The 24,041-nt window shown below is 46.1% G+C and overlaps 8 protein-coding genes across 8 annotated transcripts; 7 read left to right on the top strand and 1 right to left on the bottom strand.

Moving 5' to 3' along the window:
* Nucleotides 1-66: 66 nt before the first annotated feature.
* Nucleotides 67-1,202, top strand: CGCS363_v011278 (uncharacterized protein; the record flags this gene model as incomplete). The annotated part of the gene is made up of 2 exons (XM_036643127.1): nucleotides 67-317; nucleotides 389-1,202. The coding sequence occupies 2 exons, from the start codon at nucleotides 67-69 to the stop codon at nucleotides 1,200-1,202; spliced, it is 1,065 nt and encodes a 354-aa protein (XP_036491490.1).
* Nucleotides 1,203-4,083: 2,881 nt separating this feature from the next.
* On the top strand, nucleotides 4,084-5,548 carry CGCS363_v011277 (uncharacterized protein; the record flags this gene model as incomplete). Its single annotated transcript, XM_036643126.1, has 2 exons — nucleotides 4,084-4,475; nucleotides 4,537-5,548. 2 exons carry the CDS (start codon nucleotides 4,084-4,086, stop codon nucleotides 5,546-5,548), a joined length of 1,404 nt encoding a protein of 467 aa, XP_036491565.1.
* Nucleotides 5,549-8,317: 2,769 nt separating this feature from the next.
* CGCS363_v011276 (uncharacterized protein) lies at nucleotides 8,318-8,858 on the top strand (the record flags this gene model as incomplete). The annotated part of the gene is made up of 2 exons (XM_036643125.1): nucleotides 8,318-8,512; nucleotides 8,598-8,858. The coding sequence occupies 2 exons, from the start codon at nucleotides 8,318-8,320 to the stop codon at nucleotides 8,856-8,858; spliced, it is 456 nt and encodes a 151-aa protein (XP_036491566.1).
* A 3,839-nt stretch (nucleotides 8,859-12,697) lies between these two features.
* On the bottom strand, nucleotides 12,698-14,693 carry SED1 (Tripeptidyl-peptidase SED1; the record flags this gene model as incomplete). Its single annotated transcript, XM_036643124.1, has 2 exons — nucleotides 12,698-13,687; nucleotides 13,746-14,693. 2 exons carry the CDS (start codon nucleotides 14,691-14,693, stop codon nucleotides 12,698-12,700), a joined length of 1,938 nt encoding a protein of 645 aa, XP_036491567.1.
* A 1,346-nt stretch (nucleotides 14,694-16,039) lies between these two features.
* Nucleotides 16,040-16,431, top strand: CGCS363_v011274 (uncharacterized protein; the record flags this gene model as incomplete). Its single annotated transcript, XM_036643123.1, has 3 exons — nucleotides 16,040-16,084; nucleotides 16,147-16,161; nucleotides 16,267-16,431. The coding sequence occupies 3 exons, from the start codon at nucleotides 16,040-16,042 to the stop codon at nucleotides 16,429-16,431; spliced, it is 225 nt and encodes a 74-aa protein (XP_036491568.1).
* Nucleotides 16,432-17,884: 1,453 nt separating this feature from the next.
* CGCS363_v011273 (uncharacterized protein) lies at nucleotides 17,885-18,473 on the top strand (the record flags this gene model as incomplete). Its single annotated transcript, XM_036643122.1, has 2 exons — nucleotides 17,885-18,392; nucleotides 18,451-18,473. 2 exons carry the CDS (start codon nucleotides 17,885-17,887, stop codon nucleotides 18,471-18,473), a joined length of 531 nt encoding a protein of 176 aa, XP_036491492.1.
* Nucleotides 18,474-19,340: 867 nt separating this feature from the next.
* Nucleotides 19,341-20,084, top strand: SID5-0 (putative acyltransferase SID5; the record flags this gene model as incomplete). The annotated part of the gene is made up of 2 exons (XM_036643121.1): nucleotides 19,341-19,719; nucleotides 19,771-20,084. The coding sequence occupies 2 exons, from the start codon at nucleotides 19,341-19,343 to the stop codon at nucleotides 20,082-20,084; spliced, it is 693 nt and encodes a 230-aa protein (XP_036491564.1).
* Nucleotides 20,085-21,256: 1,172 nt separating this feature from the next.
* CGCS363_v011271 (Non-reducing end alpha-L-arabinofuranosidase BoGH43A) lies at nucleotides 21,257-22,987 on the top strand (the record flags this gene model as incomplete). Its single annotated transcript, XM_036643120.1, has 1 exon — nucleotides 21,257-22,987. One exon carries the CDS (start codon nucleotides 21,257-21,259, stop codon nucleotides 22,985-22,987), a length of 1,731 nt encoding a protein of 576 aa, XP_036491910.1.
* Nucleotides 22,988-24,041: the final 1,054 nt, after the last annotated feature.

Below are 24,041 nucleotides of genomic sequence, written 5' to 3'. Positions count from 1 at the left end.
CCCAGTTTCTTCAGCACTGTCGTTCACTCTTTTTCTTTTTAGTCACTCACTACGTTTCCAGCAGAAATGTTGCGTCACTCATTCAAGTCACTCATTCTTCTGGGACTGACCTCCCTCGCCTCTGGGAGCGTTCTTTATGCCCGTGGTGAAGATATTGCCGTTGGAGGCAAATGGAAGGCTCACGACCAGGTCACTGCCTTTCAACAACAAGCTTCAGACGGCATCGAGGGAGAGATCGAGTTGCGGTTCAAGCCAGGTCTGAACGATGGAAGCGGTTGCTTTCCGTATGCCGCTGTCGACAAGGACGGCTTCCACGGGTATGTGTGCAATGAACTATTCTGTCAACGCATTGCGAACGATGTTTTGACTGACTTCTCCACCAATCTAGCGAGGGACTGAGGCCCACAGGAAAGAGCGGCGGCGATTGCCGCGATGGTACCAAGGGTCAGCTTTACGCCAGAGTGGGAACTTCCAACGGTCGGACCGGTATCTTGTACTCGTGGTACCTGCCCAAGGTCCAGAACGCCGAAAAGCACAAGCACTATTACCTGACCACCGTCGTCTGGGTTCACTCGGACAAGTGTGACCCGGTGGCGGACGACTACCGCGTCGTTGGAGTCAGCTACTCTACCGGCAAGGAAACCTACGACACGTCAGTCAGTGGTCAGACGCTTTACAGCTCTGGAGACAGCGGTTCTGGCCCTGGCAACACCCACGCCATCGTCGGATATGACGGTCAGATGAACGTGTTTCCCTCCAAAGACGGCGCCGATTACGCCCTCAACCCCCCAATGATCAGCTGGAAAAAGCTATCCCAGCCGGCCTCAGAGCAGTTCAACGGCGTTCAGTACGAACATGCCCGATGCCCTTTCACCGACAACAACATCCAAGCCTCTCTGGACGCTGCTTTCAACGCAAACTTTTACACTGGCTTGGCCCCCGAGGCTGATAACTGCAACGCGGCGGATACTCCGACACCGTCAACACCCGCTACCCAGCCTGAGGAGCCCGTCTCGTCGTCTCCTCCTGAGGCGACTCCTTCAACTCCTTCGACCCCAACGGAGCCCGCAAGCGATCCTACCACCTCAACCCCCCCGACTCCTTCAACGACTGATACCGGCGATGATGATCTGATTGAGGACGGCCCGGAGATTGCTGCTTCCAGCCTGCCAGCAGACGCTACCTACACACCAACCCCTTGAAATCTTCCGCATGTATTCGAGGAGAAAAAGAAGTACAAGCGGGCGTTGTAATTGGTCGTTGTAGTTTTATAAATACTTTAGTTCATGAGGAAAGGAATACTGTATGCCTTCAAAGCCTTTGATGCTTCCAATGTGACTTGCTTATTCTACACCTTTTGAACCATAGACTGAGTAAGTATGTGTCTCGATGGGGCGACTCAGTTCCCTTCACGCTCTTGAGACATCGTCTCACGAATGAAGCCTGCAACCCCATCGCGATTGCACGTCAATGCACGATCTAAAGCTGTCTCCCCTGAGGTTGTCCTTGCGTTCACATTGACCCCAGCAGCCACCAGCAATCTCGCTTTTGCCTCTGATTCTCCATCCTCACCCAGATATGGGGCATCTGGGTCCCCCGCAGTTAAATGTAGAGCCGTTTCTCCCTTTTTGGTCGTGGCGCTCAAATTAGCACCAGCAGTAATAAGCCTTTGCAAGTGTTGTGCAGTGCCGTACGCCGCGGTCTCATGCAGTGGAGTTGCTCCATCGTCGTTTACCGCCTCTAGATCGCCACCGCACTTCAGAAGAACGTCAAACAGCCATTCGGAATTTCTTGGCAGATGCAGAAGTGTTGTGCCAAATTGGCCACGAAGAGAGGTGTCCGCTCCCGCCTGAATGAGGAATCTTGTTGCAGCTGGGGAATCGGATAGAGCATGGTGCAACACAGTGTTTCCGTTGTTGTTGATCGCGTTCATGTCAGCACCAGCATCCAAAAGTACCTGAATAATGTCCAGAAGCTCGTGTGAAGCAGCTATATGCAGGGGTGTGTTTCCGTAACAGTCTTTGGCTGATACGTCTGCGCCCGACTCCACCAGTAGCTTTGCTATTTGCATATTTCCAAACAAGGCCACCACATGTAAGGGTGTCTCGTTGTCGATGTTGCGTGCGTTGATGTCGGCTCCGGCGTCCAGAAGCAACTCGGTTGCTGCTACTCTTCCGCCAGCAGCAGCATTATGCAGAGGTGTCACTCCATCGCTCGTTGCAGCAGATGGATTGGCGCCGGCTTGCAGCAGGGCTGTCACGGCCCCTTCACCTCCCGATTGAACCGCAAGATGAAGCGCTGTCCAGCCTCTCGCGGTCACAACGGCGGATAGATCAGCCCCTGCCGATATGATCCCTTGAAGGCTTCTGATATCATCGCCAAAAGCCGCTTGGTGCAAAGGGTCGTTGGGAAATACAGGGGGTGCAGCTGGTTTAGCCGCGCCACATGAGGCACACGAAGCACCTGGGTTGTCGGACATGATGAGCGAGTGCGAAGAAAAAAACAGAGAGAAAGAGACAGAAGTCCTTTGGTATTAATAGAAGGCTGAGTCGAATAAAATAGTTGCATGAAATTGACATTTTAGATCAGACATCTGTTCAGCAGACGAAGCACGTCCCTTAAGTACAAGTGGTCGGCTTTCTCTTGACTCATGTTGCTGAACACCATACCTAGCGCGGATGGTAGCCTGCGAGTGCCTAGGCAGTATTTCAACGAGAATTGCACGACTATCAATGTAAATGGGCCCTATTCATCGATTCTATGAGGGTGAACGCGTGAACGATCGCGACAACCAGGAGACTAAACCGAAGATGCAAGAGGCGAACAGCTGGGGACCCCTGGCATATGGCTGCTAGCGCCCAGGCAGCAAGCTCAGTACGTACCTGAAATAGTTCAGGCTCCCTTGAGAGTGCTTGTTTGAGGCATTTGAACAACATAGTTTATGTGCCTTTGGGCGCGAAATCTTGCTAACCAAAGAAACCAGAGAATTGGCCAGAGAAGAAAATGAAAAGGATACGTATGATGAACACACGTCTAAGAGTAGCCTCAACCATGTTTAACGGGCCAACGTTGTCATCCATTTACCCTGATTCCATGAGAAGCCAGTCAATTGGTGCAGCAATATGTGTGATCTAATTCCCAGCGTAAAAACCTCTCTCATGCGAGGCGACCATACTCAGAACAATTTGATAACAATATGCGACGATCCAAATGTAGGCTTGTTGTTGAGCGAGACCCCGCCATTCCCAGTGCTGTTTACCAATCAGACAAGCCAGATACCTGACAGTATTGAGGGTCAGCTTCTGGATTCAGTTGACGGAATCATACGGAGTAAGCTTTGAGCTCGAAATTGCAAAGAAGGGTTTCCGATACGAATACAACTAGTTTTTGCTTACCTAGGTATACATGCACGTAGGCTTTTAGTGACGAGGTAGTGAATGCAGATACCTAGGAAAGAATGAACTCCCTCCGGAAACCAGATGTTATGATACCCCCCTAGCATTGGTTGAGGTGATGTCATAGGCGTAAAACGACGTTCCCAACGCATTGGGGCGAGTCCAAAATTAAAATGCTTCACTTGGCTGCTGGCAGGTCTTGTCTTGGCGACCAACAACGGCGGGCAAGGTGCATTCAAGTGTTCCCAGTCCGCCTTGCGTTGTCATTGGCTGGCACCCACCGCCCCTCTTCAACCAACATCGACTGTGCCGCTCAAGATGACTTGGCTGTGCCAACAGCAGGTGCCAAGGATTTATCAACCTCAAACAACCCGTCTATCTCCATCTTCTTCTCAACCCCTCATTATTGACGTAAGCAATTCGAACCGTTGCGTTTCTGCTCATCCGGCAAGCAGGAGTCCAAGAGCACATTCTACCGCCGATTGATCGCCATGGTGAGATCCAACGCCATAGGGCGTCCGTTGCTGTGACTCCAGTCCTCACGCTGCCGGAGGCCCCTCCCGGTGTGACTCAATGCTAATCACTGATCGAGACTGGCTCCTACCAGACCTTCACCACTTCTGCGACTACATCACACAAACCCTCCTCGAGACAGACCATTGTCAGGTGTCATCAGAAGCAAGACAAAATGATGACATCGATTGAAATCATCGGCTTCGTTAGCGCCGTCGCCGACTTCCTCGACTTGGCCGCCGAGAACATCACAGTCGCCCAGGAATTCGGGAATTCAGGCTCCGCTACGACGAAGGCCGACGTCGACTTGGAGCGCCGCATCAAGTTGCTCGACGAACAGATCAATGCCGTTCATCTGAGCGGGCCGGAATTTGCAACGGATGGCCATGAGGCCAAGCTGCTCATTCGTGTAGACAAATGCCACGATCTCACAGTGCGGCTTCTCTCGCTATTGAATGGATTCAACTCGGCCAAATATGTCCTAGGTAAGGAGGAAAAACAGAGTTCGATCGACGAATTGGAAGATTGGCGGTCAAAAGTTTATCTTCGAATAACAAAAGTAATAAGGTAAGTTTAGCAAGACTTGCAAAAAGTGACCTGAGAACTTTGTGCTGAGAGATTTACACAGACACGATCTGAAACGCCTTCTTCGCGACAGAGGCAACCTAGGGTACAGCCTGAGGGCAGACCTAGAGGCCCTGGAGCACAGAATTACGCCGTCGGATGGAGCTGGAGATATATATAACCTTGGATTCCTTGGAGTCATGCGCAACGTTTTCAGCGACTTCAAAACGTGTCTTGCCGAGTACGCGCAGAAGCAGATTCTTGACGAGCTGCGGGTTGATGGCATGAAAAACAGATTTGAAGAGGTCGAAGAGGCACACAAGAACTCCTTTGCTTGGATTCTAGACCCTGACTCACCCCTTGAAGAGGACACTTCCTTCGGTTCACAGGCACGCCAGCAGTTTGTGATGTGGTCTCTCTACGGGCACGGCATCATCTACATCTCTGGGAAGCCAGGGTCAGGAAAGTCCACTATTATGAAATATCTTTGCCAAAGCTCAAAGATGAAGAAGCATCTACGTGATTGGGCCGGTGAAAAGTCCTTGCTAATGGCGAGTTTCTTCTTCTGGCAGCTCGGGGCGGATATGCAAAAGTCTCTTGATGGTATGTGCCGTGGGCTGCTATTTTCGGTGTTGGAAGAAGTGCCGACACTAATACAGACTGTGTTTCCAAAACACTATCAGTCTATCATGAAGGAACGACCGCTGCAAGTCCGCTCTTCAGACCTGGACGTGGCTCTGAAATTGCTTCTCGACCAAACCAACTTTTTCACTTCGCACAAACTTGCGTTTTTCATCGACGGCCTTGATGAGCTCGACGGAGACCATGACCATCTGACGAAAATACTTCTCGAATGGGCCAGGAATTATGGAGAGAGTGTCAAGCTTTGTGTGTCAAGTCGAGAATGGAAGGTATTCAGAGAACAGCTAGCCGGTTATCCAAATATCCGGCTTCAAGACCTCACAACTCGCAATATCAGCAGCTACGTCAACCAAGAATTACTAGAAAACGAGGAGTTTCTACGTTATTCGAAAAAAAAGCCCCAAGATTCTGGAACTGGTAAAACACATTACTGAAAAGGCCGAGGGATTTTTCTTATGGGTCAAGATCGTGCTTCGACGGCTGAAATGGAGCATTCTTTCTGGAGACCAATTACAAGATGTCCAGAAGAGAGTTGACGCCCTCCCAAACGAACTCGAAGATCTGTACCAATCAATATTCGACTCCATGGGAAATGAAAGCCACAGCAAACTCGACAGAATGAGGGCAATGCGATCGCTTTTGACTGTCCTCCATTGCAACAGGGAACCAGACGATCACCACCCTCTGTGGCTATTGATCTCCTACTCGTTTCTCAACGACTACGAATACGACCAAGACTTTGCACTGAAGCTTCCGATTCAACCGATGCATCAAACTGTGTTAGACGAAAGACTAGAATGTGCTCGCCGATTGGTCTATCAAAGATGCATGGGAATGCTGGAGACATTTACCCTAAACACAGACGATAAGCCGCGTTATTCACCAGCTGGGCTTGACATAAAAGCGGTAAAGAAGCACTCGAAATGGGAATCCAGACCAGGAGATCCGAAGAAGAGGGTTCGTTTGGAGCCCGCAAAGAGCAGGAATGACGGCGACGATGGTGTTTGTGCCTTCGTTGATGATTACTACACCAATGATTCCCCCGATGGCGATGAAGAAGACGTTATCGAGGTTAGGAACGACGGAGACAACGCCAATCATCTGCATAGGAACGCAAAATACAAGGATGAGAGGAAAATCAATAACCAATTCCCATATCAGAAGGGAATCAGATGCATTCATAAGACCGTTCACGAGTTCTTTGCTCAAGCCCAGATTGAGACGATAATGCGCGCCGAATCAATGGGTTTCAACGAAGCGGACTTCAAGCTCCAGGCATTTCTCGCAATAATGAAAATCTTTCGTCCAAGCGTTCATTATGCAAGGAGACGCTTTCTCTTCGACTTTGAATCACTGGTCACCCACTACCATTCTATGCTGAGCCAAGTATCCGAAGCCCGTTTCCTGGCGTTTTTGGAGGAACTAGCTCGTGTTCTAGAACATCATGGAGCTGTCGTTGAACATATGTGGTCTCGCTTTATGGGTGGTGGCCTGACAAGAACGGTGCACCAGGCTTGTCGTCCAGCTTACAGTGAGTTGGTTCTACTAGCTGCAAAGATAGGCACCTCTAAAGGGCTTTGTTCTCTGAGCGGAATGCAACGCGCTCGCCGACTCCACCAAAAGAACAACATCCGGGATGTTGTTCTTGATACGTACTTTGACGGTGCGTTTGACTATTTCGACATAGAAAAGAATCACGAGAAAATGGAGAGAAGAGCGTATAAAGCGAGAATTTATCAGGAACTCGCTGCATACTTTGAAGCTGGAGCTTCTCCCAACGCCAGATCTGACCACGTAATACGCGGATGGAAAGAAACGCACAAAATGACTCTGACCTGTTGGCACATGTGGTTGAGGATGGTTTTGGGTCATGAAGATGATGCAGATCTTGCCGAGTCTTTCATCCAACTGTTCCTTCTGCACGGGGCCGACGCAAATATTTGGGTCCGAGTCGACGAGGAGTGGTGCAGTCTGTGGTGGCCCGGATTGGCCGGTTGGGTGGACATCTGCGCCACAAGCACATATGACGAGGACGAGGATCTCTCAGCTGAGAATGCCTCATTAGTGTACCATTTTGTCAAGAAGTACGAGGGCGGATTTCCTACCGAGCCGCTTGGAACGTTTCTTCTGGAATTATTTCCACGAGGCGGCCCCGAAATGAAGCGCTTGGCAGATCGGAACTTGGGTTCACAAAGAATGACGGAGCCATCATTCATGATGGATGATATTTGGTGAGCCCTGGAGGAATTCTTAATGTAAAACAGTAAGGTGGGCCACAACGGGTACGGCCAGGCTTTGGCTGAACCTACCACCACGGTAGTTGAAGTAACTTGAAGACTCGGGATGTGAGCCTCGCTGGCTGCGGAGACAGCTTCTCTCAATGTCTTCGATGAAAAGCTTGATGTCGCCAGCGTGGGTATAAGAGAGGGCAACTGTTGCGCTGGGCTTCGGTCATTCCTCTTCACACCTCGAACAAAACAAACCACGGCGATCTGCCACATCACCATGGAGTCTAGCATCTGAACAAGGGCCTCGGCAGAGTGCAGGCTCAACCCGATCGAAATCCCCACGCCGAAAGCCATCGACGAAGCGAAGAGATGGGGTATCTTCAAGAAAACCATCAGTCTCGAGGACCGAATGTCGCGCAGCGCATCAGGGAGCGAGCTGTCGCCGGAAATGAGATTGGGCACTCCCTCCTTGTCAGGGTACTATGGTGAGTTGATGTTGCTGTACAGGGTCTCGCATCCGGGTGGCGATTGAAAACCGGCGACTGCGCTTCGAAATTCTTGTTTGATGCTCTCCCTTGTGTACTTGTCTGCCTGGCCCCCGAAGTTTGTTCTTGGCAGGCTGAATCATCGTTCGGAGTGATTGTTCGATGTTGGTACCGGTATGCAGTGTTGGATCTTTTGTTTTCCTTCGTTGGGACCCCTTCAAGGGCGCCCTGAACGGCCCCCTTTTACCGCCGTACGGTAAGGTATGCGGGGTTGCGGCGCAGTAGATGGGGTTATGTAGTTCTCACCTCTTCATCGCACCCCCCATCCTTAAGCACAATACACGCCCCTGGATTCCGCATATTCTTCCCCGGCCTTGCAACAGCCTTTCCAACATAAAAAGCCCGACCTTGCGAACCGGAAGGCTCATTTGGGTGCAACTGAATTTGCCAACTTAACCCCTCTTTCCCCTTCTTAAATTCCACAACAAAAATGACCAACGAACACGACATCGACTTTGCGAAGTCGGGCAATATGCCCCCAGGGATGGCACCGATGAGTGATACTCGAATACAGTCCATTGAGGACTCTATGAAGCGCAGCAAGGAGTTCCGAGACTTGTTTCCTGACGTCGACTTTGGCGGAGGCGTCATCGAACCCACAGTCAACCTCACTTTTGACTTGAAGGTAACACATTCCCTTCATAAAATGCTACCTTAGGATAGAAGGCCTCGCCTGAGAAACAGAATTCGGTTTAACTAGACGGCTGCAGGAGAAAGTCGACGAAGAAAACCGGAAGCGCCACGAGGGGCTGATGGCGGAGATGTTCGAGCACGTTGCTGAGCCCGCTCAGGCTGAACACTTCTTCTGGAAGGCAAGAGAGTGCCTGGAAGCTTACCCGGAGGTTCTATCGCAGTTTGACAAGATATATCTTAACGGCAGGCCAGTGTCGGTGATGATTGGGCAGTTGAATGAGGCCTTCTCCCTTCAGAAGGCCAACTTGGCGGGAAGTAGCAAGATAAGCCAGGCGTGAGCGGCCATAATAGTCTTCTATGATGGGAAATTCAGTGTGTTCCATGCTTTGTTCAGGCAGGCTAGAGTAATGGATGCAAATTGTCCGGCATTCGCAGATTTCCGTCTATTTCTGTGAGCCTTTTCAACAGCGCTACTACCCAATCAAGCCAAATCAATTAAATTAATTAATCAGCTAATTAAAACGAGGCTTTTTTTAGAGTTAATTAGCTAAACTTATAATACTTTTAGTTTAACTATCTTAATTAAACTAATATTATCTAGAAGAATAAAAATCTAGCTTCTAAACTAATTAGAATTTTTAAAAGATTTAATAAAAAAATAAAAAAGTTAACTAAATATTCTTTTTTAGTAGCTTAAGGTTATAACCTTTTAAGTTTTTATACTATAGTTAATAACTTAAGTTAGTTTTAAACTAATATCTTTATAATTCCTTATATAGTAAACTTACTATTAGCTTATTAAATCCTATTATAATATATTTCTAAAAAAAAAAAAAAGTAAGTAGTTAATAATATTAATTTAGTAATACTTTTATATTAATAAGTAGTAAAGTAGGACTAAGTATTTCTTAATAGTATTAGTTTTACTATTAAGAAATACTAAAAGTATTAGAAATATACTTTTTATTATACTACTTAATTAATATATTTTTAGCCTTCTTATTAAAAGTTAAAAAAAGCTTATTTTTAACCTCTTTATTAGTTCTTAAAAATAACTTTTTTTAATATTACTATTAGTATTACTATTACTATTATTATTATTACTATACTTTAAAGTTTTATTTCTATATATTTTTAAACGCTTTTTTTAACCTCTCTCTTATTATTATAATACTTCTACTAATATATAACTAATATATTAATTATTTTATTAGCTATAAAGTAACTCTTTAAAAGATTATTACTTAGATTTAAGCTTTTTTAACTACTAATAATATATTAACTACTAATTTTAATAAGTATATTACTTTTAAAACTTTATTTTATATTATTTAGAAGAAGTAGTACTATATTAATATAGAAATTATCTTAAAGAAAGGTAATTAAAGCTATACTTCTTAGATTAAGAATAAAAGTATTTTTATTTATAAGATCTTCTTAAGTAGTATTAGAAGTATATTTATTACTTATTTACTTTCTATTATACTTTTTTATATATTAATAATATATCTAAGTGATATTTATTAGGTTTACTAATATTATAATAAAGCTAGTACTTTTAGAGAGCTATAGAAAACTACTATTATATTTAGTATTAAGAAGTACTTTAAATCTACTTATTATATCTATAAAGAATACCTTTATATTAAGTATTTATTTAATAATAATTCTAGAGATAATAAGTATCTCCTTAAACATTAATATTTTACTCTTATTATTATACTTTATAGTAGAGTTTCTTAGATTAAAGAGCTAGCTATTAGCTTTTTTATTAATATTAATAACTTTTTCTTAACGTTTAGTAATTAGTATATATAGTACTTACTTAGTTTTTTTAATTATAATATTTATAACTAAGTATATTAGTTAAGGGATTTTTAGAAAGCTTAACTATATTACCTCTATATCTCTAAGAAGGAATAAATTAGAAATAAGATATAGAAAGTATTTATAAAGGTCTATATATTATTTAATTTATAAACTTCCCCTAATTAATATATTATTATTACTATATTTAGCTATTTTATTAACTAATTAGGGAAATAGACTTAGTACTTATTAGCTTTCTATTATTAGCTTAGCGTTTATTTTAGTAAGAATGTTATTATAACTATTTATACTACTCTTATAAACTAAAGCTTTATTAATTAAGTTAGTGTTATTATATCTAATAATATTATAAATAATAATATTTACTTTAAAGTTCTCTTTCTTTCTCTATTATCTTTATATATAGAAACTAATACTTAATAACACTAAATTTAATATTATAGCTATATCCTTAACTTTATTAGTTATACTATTATTTATAGTGTTAATAATAAGGTGTTTAAAGAGGAGTCTAACTATCTACTTAATATTAGTAGAGTTTAAGATAACTTAGCTTATTAGAAGTAGAGGGGCTCTATTAATAAGCTCTAGAATATTATTAAGTATATTAAATTATTATTATAATAATCTAAAAGCTTTTTAGCTATTAATAATAAGGTTACTAATAATAATACTAACTTTATTTTATAAAAAGAGTTATCTTAAGAGCTAAATTTAATATTAAGTAATACTACTTAATAGAACTTAATATATAATATAATTAAGTAAACTTTATTTAAATATAGCTAAATTAATAGTTATATCTTTTATATTTTAAGTTTTCTTAATAATATAGATTATATCTTAAGTAAGGATATTCTTATTAATAAAGACTAATAAATTCTTATAAAGTTATATAAAGTATTTAAACTACTCTATAAGTAGATTAAGAGATATAAAGGCTAAGGTAAAGGTAATAAGTATAGCTAACTTTAAGAGGTTTTAATAAGTATAGAGTATCTCTTAGATTATCTTAAAAACTAGTATAAACTTTTTAATACTCTTATTAATATTAAGATTAACTATATAGTTACTTAACTTACTAAGAGTTAGTTATAGTAACTATCTTAACTTATAAAGGTATTTTAATACTTTTAATAAAGCTTAATAGTAGTCTTATAATCCTTATTAATTAATAATATCCTTACTTACTTATAGTTTAAGTACTTATAGTTATAATACTCCTAAGGTATTAATTTTAACTCTTATAGATATTTATACTTATTAATTATTAATAACTAATAAGTACTTAATAAATATTATACTAAGTTTATAAAGTCTCCCCTCTATATTACTATAATAATTCTATATCTTAAGTAGAGTTTATAATAGTTTTAAAAGTATTAAAATACTTTAGAAATTTATATATAAGTATATAATACTTAAAAAGGATTTTATAAGTATTAATAATAATAATATACTAATATATTTAATTAAACTAATCTATAGCTTTATCTATAGCTTCTATAAGCTATATTTATATTAATTATTATTACTTTAAGAGTTAAGGACTCTAAATATTATTAATAGTTAGCTAGTAAAGCTTATAATATTACTATTAATAATTTTAATAAACTAAAGTAATACTTCTATTTCTCTATTACTTAGCTTATTAATAACCTTATCTAATAATAGATTTTATATTAATAGACCTTCTTAATACTTAGTAAACTTACTCTTAATATCTTTACTATCTTAGTAATAATAACTAACTATAAAAAAGTATTTAGTTTTACTAAACTTCTACTAATATTATAGAGGTTATTAATAATACTTTTAATACTTAAGTAAACTTAATACCTCTAGAACTAAATTTAAAATAGTATTATTACTATAAGTAGCTACTATTTTAAGTAAAGGGGCTAAAAAGGGTTAAATAGCCTTAGATTATTATATAATATATATTTTAATCCTCTAAGAATATTATAAGAAGTATTACTAACTTCCTATTTAAGTAATTATATTTAAGACTAATTAAAATAGTTAATTTAAATAAGACTATCGTAATCGTTAAGTTAATTAGTTAAATTTGACCCTTAGATTTGGCTTAATTGATTAGTTAGCAGCGCTGCTTTTCAAGTGAACATCATCTGCGCCACAGTTTCCTAGGACTTTCCATCAAGTAGGAGCCATAGGCGCCTATAGACAGACTTTATCCAAATCTGTATCTCATAATGACTTAACTCACATCACATGTTTTCACCCAATGTAGCAGTAAATTTGCAACGTGGTATCTGGAATCGAGGTTGCTATTTGGGTTGCTATTGGCTCGGCGTTTGTGATAAGGTAATATGCCCCCTACACATGCTCAAGGCAGACTCATGTACAGTTCTAGAAGCCGACTAAAGTCCGGAGTTCCCAGCCCTGTCACAGGATCCCATCCATCAGACGCCGCAAAAGCTTGGATGACACCACAGCCGCTGTTCCAACCCGTCTTCACATCGCGGAGGGACTTCTTCCCAATGTCGTACAAAAAAGGATTGAGAAATCCTGCGGGGCTTTTGCCAACCGCCTGTCTAGCGTTGTTAATGAGAGCGACCATGGATGCAAACACAGGAGCTGACGCCGACGTGCCGGCGACGCGCCATAGTTTGCCGTTGGAGTAAGCGACCACATCGTTGGCTACCGCGGAGACGTCCGGGAAGCCACGACCGCGCGGGTTAAAGTAGCCTGCAGTCGAGAGATTTCTCAGATGACTCTGCAGGGAAGGCTGGTCGAGGTAGGACATTGATGCGCTCTGTTGGTAAAAAGGAGTCTTGAAAACTCTGCTGTATCCGCCGCCCGAACTCCAAGGAGGATTCGAAATGGAGAAGGCTGTTTCGGGAGGAAAGGACTTCCAGCTGGTCCCGTTCTTCCAGGTCGAGTTGGTGGGTACCAGCTGCGTGCCGCCAACAGTGGTCACCCATGGGCAGGAAGCAGGGAACCCGGGCGTGAAGTGGCCATGTGTCCCGTTTGTCGTTACATTTCCTGAGTTGGGGTCGATGCAGGAATCTCCTTGGTGAGAGGTCCCGGTGTCGCCTGAGCTGACAATGACGCTGACGCCTCGCAACCCAAGCTTCAAGTACTCAAGGCACTGGCGCCGGAGATACCCCTCAGAAAAGGTGGCCTCGTTGTAGACGTACGAGACTGAGATTACTGATGGAGGATCGTAGACACCGCAGTCTGAAGAGTTGTAGCCCCCAGGCCGCGTGTTCGGGTACACGGGATCAAAGTTTGGATCTAGGCCGGTAAGGCAGTACTCTTTGCTAAATGCTGCTAGCATGGTGTTCAGATTGCCGCCGAGGAACTGATCGCCGACCTTGATTTGCATCATTAGCACTTTTGATCCATATTTTGAGGGCTCGGACTCAACTTACCTGGATGTTCGTGACCGGGAGCGGGCTGATAAGCGACATGGCGTACTCATGATCGAGATTGGACTCCAGGTTGAAGGGCCACATTTTGACATCGTCCTGCAGGTAGCCTCCATTAACAGGAAGAACCTTTGGTCTTTGACCAACAAGCCCCGGATGGAAGCGCGAAAAGAAGCCATCGAGATCCTCCGGCAGCCAGCTCACCCAGGCAGGCTGGTAGATGCCCAACGAGTTTTGCGAAGTCGAGACGGCAGCATTGGTAGTTGGCATGTTGTAGAGCGACCGATAACAGTCGGGCGTCATGTACTTGAAGCAGTCTAGTTGTCGACTTGGTGGACTCTGCCGCTTGAGAGTTGTTGTTGACAGCATGTTGAACGGCTTTGCCTTGGCGACAGCCGACGGCACTCCACCCAAATCAATCCCGGGGAGGACCGCATCGATATTACCCGAAATACGTGCGGGAAGTCGAAACGACTTAGTAGCCAATTGGATGGAGTTGTCCTTGGAGTAACTGTAGAACGTAGCGTCGATAAGCCGTTCTGCCTGCTCGACGGTGGTGTTGAAGAAAATGTGGCTGCCGTCTGAACTCACGCTCATACTGGAGCGTGGTATGCCGGCAGAGTCCAACCACTTCGCAGTCTGACGGACCACGTCTGCTGATGGGGCAAACATCTCAGACACCTCGTCCGCAGAAAGATGATGGCCGAACTTGTCCGAACTTGGGTCGGAGATGGCACGGAGAACATCTTCGGCAGCCGAGATGCCAGACTCAGGAACAGAGAGGGCGAAGTCCATACGGATAGGGTGGTTTCCGGGCGCCCTAGATTCTCGTCGCCAGCCGGCCTCACGCCAGTTGCCGGACATGGTCCATGTCTGCTGTTTGGCGTGAGGTTTCGCTTGCGAGAGAGTTATCGCCAATTGCGCAACTGCGGTGACCAGGTATAGACGCATGATGATGCTGATACGACCTTGCCGAGTGAGGTTGAGGTTCTAGCTACATAGACGTATCACAAACTGGATCTTTAAATGCACTTGCATCCAGACACAAGGCCGTAGAACGCCTTACGCAGAGGCTGTGCAATACCCCCAAGCCTACGAGGGGACATTTTCCTAACTACATGCCGTATGCTGTTGGAAGGGGTCGGGTTCCTGTAAACTAAAGTTTTGAAGTTCAGGCAGCCTCTGATGGTGAATATAGAAGCCTGCGTTCCACCCCTTCACACCAATCAGCTCAGGAACAGCATCGTCCCACGACAAGGGTGATTGACTAGCCTAGCCCCCCACCGATTCCCAGGATATGAAGACAGTTGGAAGATTTATAACGTTGGTTGGCAGTGGCTGACTTTGTCCAGGAGAAAGCACAGGGACCCCACGCATAGCCCGCTTGGCAGCGGAAGCGCCCGCTGGTGCGGCGTAGCCAAGAAATGCTGCGTCTTCTGGAACTTTGGTATGAGGCTTTTGTGCCGTGCGTCTACAGTGAATATGATGTGACATTGGGGTGTAGCCGACCCCATCTTCCCTGCGCCCAGGCAAATTGTCGCATGTATTGAAGTTTGAGGTGGCTGAGAACATGTCAACAATCTTGTGTCGAAGTAAGACCGATGCGAATTACAGCGTATACTCCCGGGGTCCGACTTTGAGGTTCGAAGTTAGCATACTACGAAGGCGATTCGAACAATCTGAGCATCCTCTTGACTACCTATGTTTTGAGATTGAACCAAGCAGTAAACATGTGGAGCCATTCTGGAAACCTTCCTTCTGCTACTCCAAAAGCCCAAGTGCCAAGCAGGAATGTGATGGCACCGTAAGCAAGGCGGAGAGGTTGGTTGATTGTCACAAGAACCGGGCATTCTGCGGATGTACCCAACCATTCTCATCTGTCTAATATCCTTCGAACATGCATGCATCCGCATAGTCGCTTTAGGGGTACAAGGATCGATTTAATACTCCGTCCGCATGTTGGAAGAGGAAGGACTTTGGTCCAACCCCAAGTTTAGCCTTCCTTACTTGATGTAGGCGTTTTTCATCTGCCAAGGTTTCCTGACTTCTCACGCTCATGAACTTGGCTCTGGACTCATCGAATACTCTAAGGCGCAAGACGCGAGTTCTTTGGCATGAGTATTTGATAACCATAAATACCGTGGCAACCTCCAGCCAAATAAATCTTCTTCTCTCATCCCCATCGCACTCAACTTTCCAAGCTCAAGTTCAAATTCATAAACACTGTACTCCTATCAATAACTCTCAACCAACTCCACCCTTGCACCATGCGTTTCACTCCGGCTTTTGTTATCGCCATGGCTTCGGTTGCCTCTGCGGGACCAATTGCCAACGAGAAAAGGGTGAGCTCGGAAAGAATCATCCTGTTAAAGTCGGATTTTGCTAACACACTGATGTGTGTCAGACTGGCGGGAACGCGGTACGTTCTTGAGCATCTTGTCATCTCGAAGTCTTGTACTAGCACATGACGCTGTTGTTTGTCAGAGCTTGAATTTTGCAGAGCTAACTCGGGGCAAACTTTTAGCCGGCTTGCATGGCCTTCTGTTGGGAGTTTTGCATCGTTCCCACCGCCTGTGGTACTTGCATCGCCGCCTGTATGGCGGTGGCCAACCCCGTAAAGGAGCTCGACACTTCTGAGTTTCAGGCCATTGTTGACGCCGCGAAGCCTGAGTCTGTGGCGGCTCAGTAGTTGATTCAACTGCGCGATACTATTGAGTTTCTGCGGACATTGTGGGAAACATCTTGGACTTGAATAGTAACTGTTTGTGAGCGAGGGCTTGGTGGTTCAGTAGTGGTTTGGCGAATGCAGACGCTCTTTACATCATAAATAAAACTTCGATCTGCGGCATTTCGCTGCGGATTGTCACAAACACTATTTGAAATATGCCTGGTATAACTAGCAATAACCTGTAAAGAAACGCCCTTGATAAGCTGGGTAAGGGCGAATTGTATGCGATTTGAAGGTTCGACAGCAATCAGGGACATTGCACGCCCGGGCAAGTAGTAACGCTATGTTTCCACCAACGACATTTCAAAAATTTTCTATTCGTGCGAACCTAGGATGTGTCTTGAAATGGGGACAATGATGGCGCGTATTAGGAGATTTTTTCCTCCTTCAATGCCTCAATTGACCCAGATGGTTTTTACTTAGAGACTAGCGAAGAGGGGGTTTCCGCCCATTAAAGAGAGCCCGGACCACATAAAGAAATCAGAGCCTGCCATGGCGAACTCTCAACCTAGCGTACATGCACACCTATTTACAGCAAGCAGCAGATTCATTATGACTTTTTCTCTGGTTGTGGCCAAGTCATGTCGCCAGTCTCATCCCTTTGGCCTCGAGAAGCAACTTTTAGGGTGAATTGGCTACAGCAGCCAGTAATGGGTGGCCTAAGAGATTAAGCTGGTACGTCGGCCAAACAGGTCTTCTCTTAAGCTGATCTCCGCTGCTTACCTATCTAACCAGGAAACCTGGTTCACTCGCCAGGTATTAAGGCACGCTAAAACGGCGGCTTCTGGGGGTCAAAGGGAGCTGTACCACTGTCCATCTGTAATTGGCCCCTTGTCCGTACACTAATGCACTAAGCCGTGCGATCAACCGTGGCTGGCCGCTTCCAACCATTCACGATTCCATGTCGCCTGGCTTCCGAACGGCGCTGGCGTCAGCCTACACCTCAAATCACGGCGAGCGAATATCATAGAATTTGGCATAGAAGCAGAGGGCGGCATGCCGAGCACAATGATTACCATGAGCGGGACGTTGACATGAGTTGGAATCAGACATTTTCTCAGCTCTAGAATCTTTGTCAGCCATGTGTGGGAATGTCTTTGAAGTCGCTGTCTTTGGCATCTACCTAGATCTTTCCAGCTTGATATCGTTTGAGGTACCAATACTGCAATTTTTGAGATACATCATTGAGATACATGATTGAAGCTGAAAGCTGATCATGTTGCGGTTTGAGACAGCGACGCAGGCATCCATCAGTTACAGCACACCGCCCGTCCAGTCCAAACAGAAACAAGAGAAATGTCATTTTCAGCTCCAACGATCATATTCAACATAAAGACCAGCTTGATTCCATCTCTCAACAAGCCCGTTGCCTTGTTCTTGCATGCTCAACACGCATGAGTAAACGTCCTCCAAGATGCCCCCCTCTTTTGGTCCCGACACACTCTTGTTCTCATGGAATCTCTTCATGAATATTCGGGACCCTCCTACTCCCCAAAGCGAACGCAAACAACACCCGGAAATCATCGAAATTTTGTCAGACAGCGATGAAGATGCCCAAGGCAGGACACCGACCCGGCGGCCGAGGCGTGCCAACGACAGATCTCAACACCTCACCCCACCACCATCGCCTCCGTCGCCGTCATCAACTAGGCGCCAGCAGGTCGCACGAAACGACATTGCATCCCGCCTTCGAGCTGCTCCGAGGGTTCCTGTTGGAGAGCCAGGTGGCGTTTCTCATCGACGACAACTCACGCCTGCTGTGACTACCTTTCAAGGTGGCCCTATTCGCTTTGCGGGCGCTACAGAGACTCGTACCGCACGAACTAGCAGTACGAAAGCTGGTTCCAACAACCCAAACATTGCCAAGAGATCTGGCAATCTCAAGATCGAACCGGGCGAGGGTTCAATGGCGCCCAGAACAGGTATTTTTCTCTCCGTCAAAGTCTTGGCAGCAGGTCACTAATGCTATTGGGCATTCAGAATGGTTGCCGCGCACCAAATAGGCCCCTGGCTGGCGATCTTGGTGCCGGCACTGAGCGGAGAAAGAGCGGAGTAAGGGTTTGCCAGAATGATGGCTGCGTATCCGTTGGGTCTCATGATCGGAGCAACCGGCAGGAAGTGACTTTTGAAGATGCAATTACCTCATGTATGCTTTGGAGATGAGTAAAGAAATGTCAGACAATAGTACCCTGAGCCTCGGCGGGACCATCCAGATGAGGAGATCAATGACGTGATGAGGGCTTAACAAGGAAGATCAGGACCAGATGATAGAGTGACATGCACAAAAACAGTTAGTTCGTCTCGTGTGCCTCCGTTTCAGGGGTTGTGACCTCGCAGTAGTGTCCGTTGAAGGTTAAGTTTGACCGAACCACTGATATGGTCACTGGGTCTTGCCAAGCGTTTGCCATGCTTTCTCCACAAATATAGGGCTACCACCGTGGCGGATATCGATTTCATTGGTCTCCCCAGTTGCGTGACATTTCCCGATAGCTTACGATAGCTTGGATAGCCTATGGTAAATCCTGCGAGTATTCTGCCCAAAGATCCAGTCGGTACGGCATAAATTGAAGGTGGCACCAAGTGCTCGGGAAGCGGTGTTCTAGGTAGCAAAGCGATCGTGCTTACGGGTGCCAATTCCGAACTTCCTTGTTAAATAAACTAGAAAGGTGGGCGAATGCAAAGCTCGGGTGACCGATACAGCTCGGAAATAAATCGATCCACGCGTCAAGCGAATTCTATTCAACTTCTTTTTCAGGAGCCATCGTGTCATTTGCCGAGAAAACACACTCCATCAGTTGCTTTTTTTCTACTACAAACTTTCCACTGCCACTCTAGCAATCCTTTCCGCCGCCACCCTAGCAATCTTCAAGATGCCCTTCGTTGTATTACCAGCCCTCGTCGAAGACATCGAACGGATCTACGACGTCCAGTTCGCGGCTTTCAAAGATGAGCCCATAATGAGATTCCTCTACCCCAATGGCGTCGACCGGAAACTTCACACAGAAGGGACGCATGAGTGGTGGAAGCAAGACCAGATCGGCCACCCAGTGAAGTGCGTCGACACCGAGACGGGCGAAATCGTCGGCATGGCGGTGTGGGACATTTTCTGGCGACCTGGCGAGGAGCACGCATTCCAAAGGCCAGAGGGCATCCCGTGGCTCACGGGTGACGACAAGAAGAAATGCGAACGGATATTGATGCCCATGTGGGACATGCGTGTCCAGCTCTTTGGCAAGCGCAGGTACATCTGTAAGTTTCCTGACCATCATCAAGGCCCCAAAGGCTGATGTGTCTTCAAAGACCTCTCGACGATAGCTGTGGACCCCAACCGCCAGAGACAAGGTATCGGCCGCGTACTCATGCAGTGGGGGGCCGACGTTGCAGATCAATTGGAACTGCCGATCTACACCGAAGCTTCGGATACAGGGTTCTCTCTGTACGCAAACGTGGGGTTCGAGAGGCTCACCCATGTGAGCATCGTCCACTCCGCTGAGGCGCGTGGGAAGGACGAGGCCGCCGAGGTTCCCCTCGTGGTCAGGATGCCCAAGGCCGCCGGTGGGATCAAGTTCAAAGAATGGTCAGAGGCAGGCTTTCCGGAAGACTTCAAATTGTGAGGTAGAGCCATTTCGATGGTATCCATCTGGGTTGACGCTGAAGTGGCTGCGATCAGCGCTCAGCGGAATGTGGGCGGGACGTATGGGGACGCCCCCCAAGAAATGGGCGTGACCTGTGAGCACAAAGCTCCCTAGCGAATAATCTCAACTGATATAAAGAAACGTATAGTCTTACTACATCTCGCTAGTCGTTTCCTAGGTTGATTTTCTTCTAATTTTGAATTTGTGGAACTTTCTGCTGTTGCTCACAGATTTAGATATGTTTTGGAGAAACAGACGTCAAACAATACTTAACTGTATGAAACAATGCAATAGCCACATTGAGGCCAATCAGACGCGGATCTTGAGGAGCCTTGTGTCGAGAATCTCACTGAATTTGCCCTGTGTGGTAGATAAACTCTGGATTTGGTGGATTTGGTTCGACAGACATAGGGACTTTCTATGTCAAATTCGCAACAGGGCAGCGGGCCCTCATTAGCTGCGTCCGTCTGCGTGTTGTGCGTATCTGCACCCAATCTGACATTCTAAGTTTCGAGAGATTATCGCTCCCCCAGTCGCAACGACCATAAGATGAGGTCGACGAGCTATCTATTTCCAACGCAGAACCTCTCCAAATGGATTGGTCTCTAATGCCAACGTGACTTCCGTAGGAAGTCCTCCGACCAAGTTGAAAGTTCGGCAGAAGAGAAGCCCAACATCCCGATCAAAGGCGGTCTATGCCCGAGACGGATCTCTTTCTTCAGTACGCCGCCGGCCTATGTGTGAAATTCTCCAAGTCACGACAAGCAGAAGTTACTTTTATCATACCCTTTCAACCCATACTACATCGGAACCAGAAATGAGAGACAGACTGTAGGGAGCAGTGGAATGATTGAACCCTGGATGGGTGAGGAATTCTGGACGGGATAACTGACGTTAATTTTGCAAAGCAGCCCACGCTTGCATTATGTGACTCGCCATTTGGAAGTGAAATATTCGGTTAACTTCTCCCTGCATATTTTCGTATTCCCAAGTCATTTTCGTATACTTTTATCGTATTTCGTATTTGAGCGGGAAGCGAATGGCATGTGTGTTAGGCTGCTGGCAATTCAACGGAGTATATATAATTCCCAGAACGACTAAAAATCGGTGAAAGTTCGAAACAAAGTCATCATACGTTGCACTCGTCAAAGATGAATGGCTTTGCTTTTTTCTGGCTTTGGGTTGCGGGAGTGACGGCCAGCTACTTCAATCCTATCCTTCCAGGCTTCCATCCGGACCCAAGCTGCATTTATGTTGAAAGCACATTCTTTTGCGTGACGTCCACTTTCACCTGGTTTCCCGGTGTTCCCGTCTACGCCAGCAAGGACCTCCGCTGCTGGGAGCTCGTAAGCAGCGTGCTTAACCGGCGAGAACAACTACCGCAATTCGCGGACGCCCCAACTGGACAAGACGGTCTTTTCGCATCAACGATTCGCTACCATAATGGCACATTCTATGTCACGACCACCTACGTCTCTATAGCATCCTACAAGGACTTCGTCATGGAAAACCTGATCTTTACAACCAACGACCCATACAACGCGTCCTCGTGGAGCATTCCGACCAAGGTTGACTTCGTCGGCTACGATCCATCGCTACTTTTCGATGATGACGGAACTGTCTACTTTACTGGAGCGGCTGCGCTTTCGACTGGGACTGCAATCGCCTTGGCCACCATCGACGTGGACAGTGGTTCCCTTGGCTCCATTAGCTACCCCTGGAATGGGACTGGTCTAGGCACCGCTGAGGGGCCGCATCTATACAAGAAAGACGACTATTACTACATCCTCGTCGCCGAAGGGGGAACGAAAGAAAACCACCGCGGATCAATTGCGAGATCCCTCGCCGTCGGCGGCCCCTACGAGAGCGACCCGGCAAACCCAATTGTCATCGCTGAGCACCGCAACTCTTCGTACTTCCAAACCGTTGGACACGCCGACCTTTTCCAAGATGAAGATACAGGGCTTTGGTGGGGAGTAGCTCTCGCAATGCGATCAGGGCCAGACTTTTTGTCATATCCGATGGGCAGAGAGACCGTGTTATTTCCTGTCTCATGGCCGGATGAGGCAGGTGGGTGGCCAAGCCTGCTGGAACCTGTCAGGGGGCAAATGGGCACATCGCTTCCTGGTCAAAATGGCAATGCAAGCGGCATACCTGGTACAGGAGATGAGCCTGATGTCGTTGACTTCAATGGCTCTTCGGATTTGCCAACACATTGGTTGCATGTTCGTTATCCAGAGGAGGCAGCATATGTCATTTCCCCTCCTGGACACCTGAACCGGTTGCAACTCGGACTATCGGAAAGAAACCTATCCTCGGTGGTTACGCGCAACAGTACGATGCCCAACACTATTACGTTCTTGGGCCGTAGACAGACCGATACACTTTTTAGTTTCAGCGTCGACCTCGAATTTCACCCAAAAGGCCCAGCAGACGAAGCCGGAGTCTCGGTTTATCTAGACGAAAAGCGACACATAGACCTTGCAATCATCGCAAATAATCAGGCGGTGGACGGCAAATGCATACGTCTTCGATCATTCAGCAACAACGAAAATGTGACATTGCCGCAAGACGTCATAGTGCCGCTGCCTGGGGACCAGGAAGCAGATGCTGCTCTGCGCTTAGAAGTCCGGGCTGAAAACACAACGCACTACACGTTTCTTGCGGGGCAGGTCAGCAAAGATAAGAGCGAAGATACCAATGCGACAGTCGTGGGGCATTCTCTGGCAAGCCTTGTGAGTGGCGGCTACACCGGTACCGTAGTTGGGGTTTACGGGACTACGAATGGTGAGGCGACAACAGCCAACACCTCTGTAGCATATGTCAGCCGATGGAGGTACTATGGTAAAGGGCAATACGTTGATCACGACGTAGTTGTTTAGTCGAGGAAATGTAATAAACGTGCATGTGTCTCTAGGCAGTATCGGCCATACAGCATTTTCAGCATCCTAAAGCGAATGAATGGACATGCAGAGGAGTTCATATTTCAATCAAGGAGCAAGGGTCAGCATAGTAGATCAAATTCCGGAACACCCCCGAGATCTCTGCTCAGAACGTCAAACTCAAAGTGCTCCGCTACCCAGGGATACGTGATATCAGACAGATCAGATGCTATGCTTGTTCCATCCCCTGGCTGTGCTCCTTGTTGACTGTTGCTAGAAGGGAAGTCTAACGGGGAACAAATCGCTGATGCGCTACCTTCTTGGCGCACATCGTAATGTCGATCGTGGTCGAAGTTCACATCCAAATGAGTATCGCCAATAGAGCTTGTATGCGACTTAGACATAGATTGAGAGGTAATCCAATTTCTCCAAGCCTTCCTTCCTTGCTTTTGTGTCTGATCTCTCCGTAATGACAGGGACGCGTGGTTTTGTTCGTGATGCTGTCGGTCTGTAGTTGCGGAAACGTTCGCCACAGCACGAACGATTCCTCTCAGGCTCAAAGCTGCGGCTTCGCTCCCCATGGCCAGTTCCGTGAGAATAAGGATACCCTGAGAAATGATTTTCATCGGTGCAGCGGTGATACCCGCCAACCTAACCCTGGCAAGCAAAAGCACGTGAAGGGCCGAGCTGCAGTGGAGCGAATCGTGGAAAGACGGAGCGCACAAAAGAGATAATGACTTCAGCTTGGACATGATTCGAATACACGCGACGGCTGAGTCAACGCATTGCTGGGCTTGCTGCTCTAGAAATTTGGTCGCATTTGGGGCCAGAGGCTTATCGGACTTCCTTGTTGCTGCGTTGTAGTTGAGGCATGATCGTGTCAGCAGTATGGTCGCTTGCTCAAACGTCAAAGCTAGGTGGGCCTCAGATCTTGTTGTGAAGCTCTCGAGGTTGACATGCTTCGGAAGGTCTCGCCTCCATTGCTCTAAATCGCGTTTGAGTTGGTGGATGACCTTCGGCCGTATGATCGTTCCCTTCTCTGCGGCTGTTCTGT

This window comes from Colletotrichum siamense (genome assembly GCF_013390195.1).
Source record: "Colletotrichum siamense strain Cg363 chromosome Unknown KSG_Cg363_contig07, whole genome shotgun sequence".
In the NCBI taxonomy this organism is placed as follows: domain Eukaryota; kingdom Fungi; phylum Ascomycota; class Sordariomycetes; order Glomerellales; family Glomerellaceae; genus Colletotrichum; species Colletotrichum siamense.
Note: the sequence above shows the minus strand (reverse complement) of the source record. Positions and strands in the feature narration are given on the sequence as shown.